Source organism: Leucoraja erinacea, unplaced genomic scaffold, assembly GCF_028641065.1.
Source record: "Leucoraja erinacea ecotype New England unplaced genomic scaffold, Leri_hhj_1 Leri_113S, whole genome shotgun sequence".
Classification (NCBI taxonomy): Eukaryota; Metazoa; Chordata; class Chondrichthyes; order Rajiformes; family Rajidae; genus Leucoraja; species Leucoraja erinaceus.
In genome coordinates this window covers 284,288-296,597 of record NW_026575385.1, presented here as the reverse complement: position 1 = coordinate 296,597, position 12,310 = coordinate 284,288, and the positions used below count along the sequence as shown (strand labels likewise).

The 12,310-nt window shown below is 48.4% G+C and overlaps 1 protein-coding gene across 5 annotated transcripts in view; it reads right to left on the bottom strand.

Moving 5' to 3' along the window:
• Positions 1-250: 250 nt before the first annotated feature.
• The window catches only part of LOC129715368 (zinc finger CW-type PWWP domain protein 1-like), a 117,394-nt gene continuing 105,334 nt past the window's right edge, over positions 251-12,310 (bottom strand). For all 5 annotated transcript variants that reach the window (XM_055665244.1, XM_055665242.1, XM_055665247.1 and 2 more), the window contains 2 exons: positions 9,575-11,293; positions 251-1,298 (listed from right to left, as the gene is read on the bottom strand). In XM_055665244.1, the coding sequence (XP_055521219.1) occupies positions 11,219-11,293 (75 nt within the window). In that variant the 3' untranslated portion in view covers positions 251-1,298; positions 9,575-11,218. The remainder of the gene's footprint in view (positions 1,299-9,574; positions 11,294-12,310) is intronic.

Genomic DNA, 12,310 nt, shown 5'->3' with positions numbered 1-12,310 from the left:
CGCACTCTCACACACACTCTCACACACACACACACACACACACTCACACACTCTCACACACACACACACTCACACACACACACACACACACACACACACACACACACACACACACTCACACACACACACACACACACACACACACACTCTCACACACACACACACTCTCACACACACTCTCTCACACACACACACACACACACACACACACTCTCTCACACACACACACACACACACACACTCTCACACACACACACACACACACACACACTAGGGACAATTTTGCATTCACACCGAGCCAATTAACCGACCAACCTGTACGTCTTTGGAGTGTGGGAGGAAAGGGAAGATCTCGGAGAAAACCCAAACACAGGTCACGGGGAGAAGGTTCAAACTCCTGATCGAACCTGGGTCTCTGGCGCCGTGAGGCAGCAGCTCCGCCACAGCGGCACCCATATTCACGGTCGTATTCTTGACGGAATAAATCTCAGTGGTCGCGGATCTGAGATTGGGAGCCTCTGCCACAAACAAGTAGACGGCAACCCAAACTTGGTGGTGATCTTACGGTGAAACTTTGGGAAACCGGTTGAAGGTGTGGTGGGGGCCTTGCAGTAAACCAGTGGATTGCAATCCAAACATAAACGGTTCCCTCAAGAAATATACGGCTCGCAGTCTGAACATGCTGCAATCCGACAACAAACTTCTGGATAGCTTTCTCAACACGTGGCATAACATTACGGGAAGAAACCAACGGACTCCGGCCTAAGCAAGTGTTAACTCCACAACATGCCTACTCTGCTCAGCCTTTCTAACAAAAACAGCGGCTACACACGGCTCGTGTGCGATAACTCTGCCGTCTACAATTGGGAGGTTAACTTGAAAATACGGTGAAATTCTACAAAACACCCAATAGAGAACACACGTTCACTCCTCAAACATGAACTCGGAAAACTCTTCATCTTGTTCCGCCTTCTTGGACGTTAAAATATCCATGTCGTCATCTGAGAACACATCGTCCTCTAACTTTTTCCCCGCCCCCTCCCGAAACAATTCGGGAAAATCCTCGGTCTTCTGGGTTATGAAGATGGAGTCTTCGGTCGGGTCTTCCTGCTCTGTTGAATGTTCCTCCTCACTCTGGTCCGCGGCGGTCCTCGGCTCCGTGGTGTGGTGGGCTGGGTTTCGGCAAGGGCCGCGCTTGCCTCGGCCGTGGGCTGAGACTTTGACCGCTTTCGGCTTTGCTTGGAAGAGACCCCCTGCTGGCTTCTTAATCCCAGAAGAGTTTGCAGTCTCCCCACGATCTGTAGATGAAAGAAGCAATGCGTTAGTCCAGTTCCGTTCATTGTCACGTGTACTGAGGTACAGTGAAAAGCCTTTGTTGGTTCTTGGTTTCTTGGTCCAAAATATTCCAAATGGAATTTAAACTGGAGGTGGAATTTAAAGGGAGGGCTTAAGCCAGAAAGGGTTATTGTTGGCTTAAGCCAGTAAGGGTTGTTGCATGCTAACCAGTCAGTGGAAAGACAAGATTCAAGATTCAATTTAATTGTCATTTGGACCCCTTGAGGTCCAAACGAAATGCCGTTTCTGCAGCCATACATTACAAACAAACAACTAGACCCAAGACACAACATAATTTACATAAACATCCATCACATCGCTGTGATGGAAGGCCAAAAAAACTTATCTCTCCACTGCACTCTCTCCCCCCCCCCCCCCCCCGATGTCAGAGTCAAAGTCAAAGCCCCCGGCTGGCGATGGCGATTGTCCCGCGGCCATTAAAGCCACGCCGGGTGATGCGAGGTCACGCACCGGGTCTTGGTGTTAGAGCCCCCGGCGTGCGCTCGCAGAGTCCCGCGGCCATTCCAAGCCGCGCGGGGCGGTGATTACATATGATGACAATACATGATTACAATCGAGCCGTCCACAGTGTACAGATACATGATAAGGGAATAACGTTTAGTGCAAGGTAAAGTCCGATCGAGGATAGTCCGAGGGTCTCCAATGAGGTAGATAGTAGTTCGGGACCGCTCTCTGGTTGTGGTGGGATGGTTCAGTTGCCGGGAAGAAACTGTCTCTGAATCTGGAGGTGTGTGTGTGTGTGTGCGTTCGTTTTCACACTTCTGTGCCTCTTGCCCGATGGGAGAGGGGAGAAGAGGGAGTGGCCGGGGTGCGACTGGTCCTTGATGATGCTGCTGGCCTTGCCGAGGCAGCGTGAGGTGTAGATGGAGTCAATGGAAGGGATGGTACACAAAATGCTGGAGAAACTCAGCGGGTGCAGCAGCATCTATGAAGCGAAGGAAATAGGCAACGTTCCGGGCCGAAACCCTTCTTCTCAAGTCAAGTCAAGTCAAGTCAAGTTTATTTGTCACATACACATACGAGATGTGCAGTGAAATGAAAGTGGCAATGCTCGCGGACTTTTGTGCAAAAGACAAACAACAAAACAACCAAACAAACTATAAACACAATCATAACACACATATTCTTTTACATAATAAATAATGGAAGGAAAAACGTTCTGTAGAGTTAGTCCCTGGTGAGATAGGCGTTTACAGTCCGAATTGCCTCTGGGAAGAAACTCCTTCTCAACCTCTCCGTTCTCACCGCATGGCAACGGAGGCGTTTGCCTGACCGTAGCAGCTGGAACAGTCCGTTGCAGGGGTGGAAGGGGTCTCCCATGATTTTATTTGCTCTGGAGTTGCACCTCCTGTTGTATAGTTCCTGCAGGGGGGCGAGTGAAGTTCCCATAGTGCGTTTGTTCGGCCGAACGCACTACTCTCTGCAGAGCCTTCTTGTCCTTGGCAGAGCAATTCCCAAACCAGATGGTAATGTTCCCGGACAAGATGCTTTCCACCGCCGCTGCGTAGAAGCACTGGAGGATCCTCGGAGACAGAGTTAATGGAAGGGAGGTGGGTTTGTGTGTGTGATGGTCTGGGCTGCGTCCACAATTCTTGCATTTTCTTGCATTCATGGATGGAGCCGTTCCCAAACTAAACTGTGATGCATCCCCTCAAAATGGTGCATCTGTAAAAGCTGCTGTGAGTTGTAGGGGACATGCCAAACTTCCTAAGCCTTCTAAGCCGTCGGAGTGGCGGCGCGGCTCCGGCTGCAGCGGCTCACCGGCAGTCCCGTTTGTTTTGTGTTTTTTATGTTGTTTATTTTGTTTTGGTTAGTCTAGTTTTTGGTTTTTGGTTTGTGTTTGGGGGGGGGGGGGGGTTGAAACGGGGTTTGCAGTCTCTCCCTGCGGGGGAATACGACCTTTTTGTCGTATTCCCCTTCTCTGCCTCCGTCTGCGCTGAGGCCTAATGGAGCTGACGACCTCGAGGCTCCGGAGGCAGAGCACCATCAGGACTCGCCCTGAGCTCGCTCCCGTGAGGGTGGTCCGGCTCAGGGCTGGAAGAGGTTGGGACGCTCCCGTGAGGACGGCCAGCACGAGGGTGGAACGAGGCTCCCGTCGGAGCGGCCGAGCTCGGGGAGGTGCGGTGCTGGCAGCCCGAGGGGCGGCCCGGTCCGGGGGAGGTTCGGCTAGAGGGAGAAGCAACGCCCATGTCGGGGCGGCCCAACCCGAGGCTGAAGACGGCGCAGTACTCACGTGAGGGTGGCTGGGACGGTGTTCTGGCGGTGGTGGCCTGACTCCGGGGTTCGGCCGCGGGCCAGCGGCTACGTTTGCAGGACTGGTGGGCGGCAGCTTCAACCACCCCGGGCCGCGGTGTTTGAGCCGCGGGACTGATTTATAACATCGCCCGGGGGGGAATCGCCCCAGCGCAGAGGGAGAAGAGGAGGGAAGAGACTGAAGACTTTTGCCTCCATCACAGTGAAGAGATGCTGGGTGGACTCACTGAGGTGGATGTTAATATGTGTTTATTGTTGTTTTATTGTATGGTATTATATGTATGACTGCTGCAATTTCGTTCAGACTTCGGTCTGAATGACAATAAAAGGCTATCTATCTATCTATCTATCTATCTATCTATCTATCTATCTATCTATCTATCTATCTATCTATCTATCTATCTATCTATCTATTTATCTATCTATCTATCTATCTATCTATCTCTCTCTCTATTTATTTTCTCTATCTATCTATCTATCTATCTCTCTCTCTCTCTCTCTTTCTCTATCTCTATCTATCTATCTATCTATCTATCTATCTATCTATCTATCTATCTATCTATCTATGGAAGTCGAGGCATGGGTCTGCTTCCTTGGTTGTTGCTTCAATATGGGTGTTAGTCTTAAACCCAGCAGACAGTGGATTTCTGAAGAAGTGTCTCGACCCGTAAAGTCATTTGTTGCCTGACCCGCTGCACTAACAAAGACAGTCTTTTTTGGTAAACCAGATTTTGCAGTTTAGTTTTTTAGATTAGTTTAGTTTAGATACAGCGTGGAAACAGGCCTTCCGACCAGCAATCCCCGTACTCTAACATGCATGGATTCTGTACGTTATCTGTGAACGCGTGGCTTTTCTCCAAGATCTTCGGTTTCCTCCCACACTCCAGCGACGTGCAGGTCTGTAGGTTAATCGGCTTAGTATATGTGCAAATTGTCCCTAGCGTGTGTAGGGTAGTGTGCGGGGATCACCGGTCAATAGACAATAGGTGCAGGAGTAGAGGCCATTCGGCCCTCGAGCCTGCACCGCCATTCAATATGATCATGGCTGATCATCCAACTCAGTATCCCGTACCTGGCTTCTCTCCATACCCTCTGGTCCCCTTAGCCACATCTAACTCCCTCTTAAATATAGCCAATGAACTGTGGCCTCGACTACCCTCTGCGGCAGAGAGTTCCAGAGATTCACCACTCTCTGTGTGAAAAAAGTTCTTCTCATCTCGGTTTTAAAGGATTTCCCCCTTATCCTTAAGCTGTGGCCCCTTGTCCTGGACTTCCCCAACATCGGGAGCAATCTTCCTGCATCTAGCCTGTCCAACCCCTTAAGCCCTATCTAGCTCTCTCTTGAAAGTATCCAGAGAACCGGCCTCCATCGCCCTCTGAGGCAGGGAATTCCACACTCAGAACTCTCTGTGAGAAAAAGTATTGCCTCGTCTCCGTTCTAAATGGCCGACCCCTTATTCTTAAACTGTGTGTGTGTGTGGCCCCTGGTTCTGGACTCCCCCAACATCGGGAACATGTTTCCTGCCTCTAGCGTGTCCGAACCCTTAATAATCTTATACGTTTCAATAAGATGCCCGCTCATCCTTCTACAACTTAGGTGCGGACTCGGTGGGCCGAAGGGCCTGTTTCCGCGCTGTCTCTCTAAACTAAAACCAAACTGTGCATACAGACCTCTTGTGCTTGCACTCGTCCAGATTCAGGGACAGTTTCTTCTGTTAGCAGGCAACTGAACCATCCTACCACAACCAGAGAGCGGTCCTGAGTGACTATCTACCAAAGATCATGAGATGTCAGGACTTTCATATGAAGAAAGACTGGATAGACTCGGCTTGTACTTGCTAGAATATAGAAGATTGAGGGGGGATCTTATAGAAACTTACAAAATTCTTAAGGGGTTGGACAGGCTAGATGCAGGAAGATTGTCCCAGATGTTGGGGAAGTCCAGAACAAGGGGTCACACAGTTTAAGGATAAGGGGGAAATTTTAGGACCGAGATGAGAAAAACATTTTTTTTTCACACACAGAGAGTGGTGAATATGTGGAATTCTCTGCCACAGAAGGTAGTTGAGGCCACACAGTTCATTGGCTATATTTAAGAGGGAGTTAGATGTGGCCCTTGTGGCTAAAGGGATCAGGGGGTATGGAGAGAAGGCAGGTACAGGATACTGAGTTGGATGATCAGCCATGATCATATTGAATGGCGAATGGTGCAGGCTCGAAGGGCCGAACGGCCTCTACTCCTGCACCTATTGTCCATGTTTCTATGTGCTGCTCCATGTAAGAATGTGTTTAAGAAGGAACTGTGCAGATGCTGGAGAATCGAAGGTACACAAAAAAGCTGGAGAAACTCAGTGGGTGCAGCAGCATTTATGGAGCGAAGGAAATAGGCAACGTTTCGGGTCTGAAGAAGGGTTTCGGCCCGAAACGTTGCCTATTTCCTTCGCTCCATAGATGCTGCTGCACCCGCTGAGTTTCTCCAGCTTTTTTGTGTACACATGTAAGAATGTAATTGCTCCGTTTCAGCACAGTCGGCAATAAAACACTTTTCCTAGTTGGAGCTCACACATTTGTATGAGTCACCTTTGTGAAGCTTGCAGTGTCATGCCTGAGAAGTCATTCAGTAACTGTGGGGGTTGAATACGCTGAGTCAGCTAAAAGTGGTTACAGGTTATACCCAGAGAACCAGTGTGATATTAAGCTGCGATATCGTCTTCAACTCAACATTCATGTGCTCAGACCTCCGTTGCATTACATCCTCACGGAGAACCTCATTCCTTCTCTCCAGAGATGCTGCCTGTCCCGCTGAGTTACTCCAGCATTTTGTCTCTATCTTCGGTTTAAACCAGCATCTGCAGTTCCTTCCTATAATGCTTTTAATAGTAATTTAAAACTCCAGCACTTTGAATCTGTGGAATTACCGAACAATATTCAGCCATTTCATCTTTACATCCCACTCAAGATAATCGACAATAGGTGCAGGAGTAGAGGCCATTCGGCCCTTCGAGCCAGCACCAGCACCGCCATTCAATGTGATCATGGCTGATCATCCACAATCAGTACCCCATTCCCGCCTTCTCCCCATATCCCCTGACTCCGCTATCTTTAAGAGCCCTATCTAGCTCTCTCTTGAAAGTATCCAGAGAACCGGCCTCCACCGCCCTCTGAGGCAGAGAATTCCACAGACTCACAACTCTCTCTGTGAGAAAAAGTGTTTCCTCGCCTCCGTTCTAAATGGCTTACCCCTTATTCTTAAACTGTGTGTGTGTGTGTGGCCCCTGGTTCTGGACTCCCCCCAACATCGGGAACATGTTTCCTGCCTCTAGCGTGTCCAAGCCCTTAAGAATCTTATATGTTTCAATGAGATATCCTCTCATCCTTCTAAACTCCAGAGTGTACAAGCCCACAGCCGCTCCATTCTCTCAGCATATGACAGTCCCGCCATCCCGGGAATTAACTTTGTAAACCTACGCTGGGCTCCCTCAATAGCAAGAATGTCCTTCCTCAAATTAGGGGACCAAAACTGCACACAATACTCCAGGTGTGGTCTCACTAGGGCCCTGTATAACTGCAGAAGGACCTCTTTGCTCCTAGACTCTACTCCTCTTGTTATGAAGGCCAACAGGCCAAAATGCACACAATACTCCAGGTGTGGTCTCACTAGGGCCCTGTACAACTGCAGAAGGACCTCTTTTCTCCTAGACTCAACTCCTCTTGTTATGAAGGCCAACAGGCCAAAACTGCACACAATACTCCAGGTGTGGTCTCACTAGGGCCCTGTACAACTGCAGAAGGACCTCTTTGCTCCTATACTCAACTCCTCTTGTTATGAAGGCCAACAGGCCAAAACTGCACACAATACTCCAGGTGTGGTCTCACTAGGGCCCTGTACAACTGCAGAAGGACCTCTTTGCTCCTATACTCAACTCCTCTTGTTATGAAGGCCAACAGGCCAAAACTGCACACAATACTCCAGGTGTGGTCTCACTAGGGCCCTGTAGCTCGGGCTACAACTGGGGGGAATTTAACCAAACAAACCAAGTATCTTGGCATCAAATTGCAGAATGATCTGCGTTGGAATGGTCAGACTCATCGTGCAACGGTGAAAGCAACAGGTGCCCTAAACTTCCCGAGGTGCAACTTTCATCATCGATCAACCTCTGTCAAGGAGAAGCTATACTTCACCCTCGTTAGACCTCATTTGGACTACGCAGTTGCAGCATGGGACCCATACACAAATAAAAATATTTCTTCCATCGAAGGTGTCCAAAGACAGGCAGCTCGATTTGTTACTAACACCTATGAGAGAGAAGCGAGTGTCACCAAACTTCTGGGGTGGAAGGAACACTCTCCAAGACACACACACACACGTGAAGCTCACCGTTTGACCTCAACGTTTTTACAACATGTTAAATGGTCAGCTCGACATAGACTACAAGACCTACACCAAACCCAAACCAATTAGGAGCAGACGAGGGCATTCGATCCAATTTGTGATCCCAGCTACAAAGACAGACGTGTACAGCAATTCGTTCTTCCCCCACACACACAATTAAAGCACGGAATAATCTCCACCCTACTATAGTTACCCAACCAGATGCAACTACATTTAAAGTAGCTCTTTCTTCCCAATAACCCTTTCTGGCTTAAGCCCTCCCTTCACTTATAGAAACTTACAAAATTCTTAAGGGGTTGGACAGGCTAGATGCAGGAAGATTGCTCCCGATGTTGGGGAAGTCCAGGACAAGGGGTCACAGCTTAAGGATAAGGGGGAAATCCTTTAAAACCGAGATGAGAAGAACTTTTTTCACACAGAGAGTGGTGAATCTGTGGAACTCTCTGCCGCAGAGGGTCGTTGAGGCCAGTTCATTGGCTATATTTAAGAGGGAGTTAGATGTGGCCGTTGTGGCTAAAGGGATCAGGGGTATGATCATATTGAATGGCGGTGCAGGCTCGAATGGCCGACTCCTGCACCTATTTTCTATGTGTCATGCTTTGTCATGTGTGTTAGTGACAATATATAACAAGGTTGGTATAAACTGCTAAGCTAAATTAATTTTCTATAATCTCTTCTATAAATACAGTTTTGATTGCTCTTCTGAAATGTGCTTTTAAAAAATGATTTCAATACTGACATGGCATTGTGTTGTATTTTAGATTCCCTGCAGTGAATCAAACATCTCAGTGACATATGAAACAAAACAAATGTGTATCTGTAAGAAAATCAGTTCTAATGTGAAAAACAAATTTGTACTTTGAGATATACTTTTTTTTTTAAAGTAGCCTATTGGCATGAATGGTATGAGGCAGGAAAGAAAGTATGTACATCAATTATTTTTTGTTTCCGTAACTTGATGTGATTAGCCTGGAGAGAAATGTGTACTTACTGCTGTGACATTCTGCAGGAAATACTGGGTTTCAGCACAATTAGAGTGGTGAATCTCTGGAACTCTCTGCCACAGAGGGTAGTCAAGGCCACAGTTCATTGGCTATATTTAAGAGGGAGTTAGATGTGGCCCTTGTGGCTAAAGGGATCAGGGGGTATGGAGAGAAGGCAGGTACGGGATACTGAGTTGGATGATCAGCCATGATCATATTGAATGGCGGTGCTGGCTCGAAGGGCCAAATGGCCTCTACACCTGCACCTATTGTCTATTGTCTATTTCACACAGAGAGTGGTGAATCTCTGGAACTCTCTGCCACAGAAGGTAGTTGAGGCCACAGTTCATTGGCTATATTTAAGGGGGGGTTAGATGTGGCCCTTGTTGCTAATGGGATCAGAGGGTATGGAGAGAAGGCAGGTACGGGATACGGAGTTGGATGATCAGCCATGATCCTATTGAATGGCGGTGCAGGCTCGAAGGGCCGAATGGCCTCTACTCCTGCACCTAATTTCTATGTTTCACCACCTCCAATTTAAATTCCATTTGGAATATTTTGGAGGACCAAGAACCTCTCTACATCTGACCTTTCCTGGTGCTGTCGTTTTTCAGTGTCGGGTCTCTAAATCCTTTGGGCCGATCCAGAGTTTCCTTCGTCACCGGAGATTCTTGTTTCCTGCGCTTTTTCGGCTCAACGTCAACTTGGTCCACATCTACATTTGAAGGCAACGTGGTCATTAGTTGGATACTCAAAAACCTGCCGATGACATGATATGCCAAAATAGTAACGCATCTGAGGGGTCACTTTTTCCCACACACACACAGAGGGTTTGATTCAACTTTCTTGTCATTGCACAAATACGAGGACAGGTACAAGGAGCCCATTGTAGGCTTCAGGAAGTCCAGAGGCGGCACGCACACCCCCATCCACAATAACGGGACGGAGGTGGAACGTGTTTCTAGCTTCAGGATCCTGGGAGTCAACATCTCCGATGACCTCTCTTGGACCCACAATACCTCTACTCTGATCAAGAAGGCTCATCAGCGTCTCTTCTTCCTGAGGAGACTGAAGAAGGTCCATCTGTCTCCTCAGATCCTGGTGAACTTCTACCGCTGCACCATCGAGAGCATCCTTACCAACTGCATCACAGTATGGTACGGCAACTGCTCTGTCTCCGACCGGAAGGCATTGCAGAGGGTGGTGAAAATTGCCCAACGCATCACCGGTTCCTCGATCGCTCCCCTCCATTGAGTCTGTCCAAAGCAAGCACTGGCTGCGGAGGGCGCTCAGCATCGCCAAGGACTGCTCTCACCCCAACCATGGACTGTTTACCCTCCTACCATCCGGGAGGCGCTACAGGTCTCTCCGTTGCCGAACCAGCAGGTCGAGGAACAGCTTCTTCCCGGCGGCTGTCACTCTACTCAACAACGTACCTCGGTGACTGCCAATCACCACCCCCCCCCCCCCCCCCCCCGACACTTATTATTATTTATTCAAATCATTTGCTATGTCGCTCTTCCAGGGAGATGCTAAATGCATTTCGTTGTCTCTGTACTGTACACTGACAATGACAATTAAAATTAAATCTGAATCTGAATCTGAATCTGAACGAAATGCAGTTTAGCGTTTGGTCAGAGTGCAAGATAGTAAAATAAAAATACTGGTTAAATAATATGTGCAATGTGGATGAATTAAACTGGTACATAGGCACATAAATATATACAGATAGGAGAGTATAGATAGCTAGCATCGGGGCTGGGGAATGGTGTTTTGGAAGAAGCTGTTCCTCAGCCTGCTTGTGCGAGAACTACCGCCTCCCTGATGGGAGGAGGGCAAACAGTCCATGGTTGGGGTGAGAGGGGTCCTTGATGATTTTCCCAGCCCGTCTCAGACACTGTGTGCGGTGGAGGGCATCCATGGCAGGGAGCGGGACAGCGATGATGTGCTGAGCGGTTTTCACCACCTTCCTGTCCGCTGCGGTGCAGCTGCTGTATCATACCGTGAAGCAGGTGGTCAGGTTGCTCCCGATGGTGCAGCGGTAGATGTTGGACAGGATCTGGGGGGGACAGGTGAACTTTCCTAAGCCTCCTCAAAAAGTGGTGGTGGGTGTATGGAACGAACTGCCGGAGGAGGTAGTTGAGGCTGGGACTATCCCAACGTTCTTGACCCTTATCCACACCCCGCACCAGTGGCTTGGCTCTTCATCTAGATGTTTCAACACATATACAATTCAGTACTTCCCTTTCTCTTTTCTCGCCTTCTCCTGCTGAGTTTCGGCCACAATAGACGCCTTGAATACACTATCCTGTAAATGAAAATAAATTATATTGTATCTATAAATGAGAGTTGAAATGTGCTTTAATATATAACGTTCCATGTTGTAGCTAGTGTATGCACACAGACACAGACGCACACATATATATAAGTACCCTCCATAATGTTCTGGACAAAGACCCATTATTTAAGATCACACGGCTGATCATCCCCAATCTGTACCCCGTTGGTGGCAAAAACGGGAAAGCAGACTATTATCTAAATGGTGGCCGATTGGGAAAGGGGGAGATGCAGCGAGACCTGGGTGTCATGGTACACCAGTCATTGAAGGTAGGCATGCAGGTGCAGCAGGCAGTAAAGAAAGCGAATGGTATGTTGGCTTTCATAGCAAAAGGATTTGAGTATAGGAGCAGGGAGGTTCTACTGCAGTTGTACAGGGTCTTGGTGAGACCACACCTGGAGTATTGCGTACAGTTTTGGTCTCCAAATCTGAGGAAGGACATTATTGCCATAGAGGGAGTGCAGAGACGGTTCACCAGACTGATTCCTGGGATGTCAGGACTGTCTTATGAAGAAAGACTGGATAGACTTGGTTTATACTCTCTAGAATTTAGGAGATTGAGAGGGGATCTTATAGAAACTTACAAAACTCTTAAGGGGTTGGACAGGCTAGATGCAGGAAGATTGTTCCCGATGTTGGGGAAGTCCAGGACAAGGGGTCACAGCTTAAGGATAAGGGGGAAATCCTTTAAAACCGAGATGAGGAGAACTTTTTTCACACAGAGAGTGGTAAATCTCTGCAACTCTCTGCCGCAGAGGGTAGTCGAGGCCACAGTTCATTGGCTATATTTAAGAGGGAGTTAGATGTGGCCCTTGTGGCTAAGGGGATCAGAGGGTATGGAGAGAAGGCAGGGATGGGATACTGAGTTGGATGATCAGCCATGATCATATTGAATGGCGGTGCAGGCTCGAAGGGCCGAATGGCCTCTACTCCTGCACCTAATTTCTATGTTTCTATGTTTCCTGCCTTCTCCCCTGACTCCGCTAT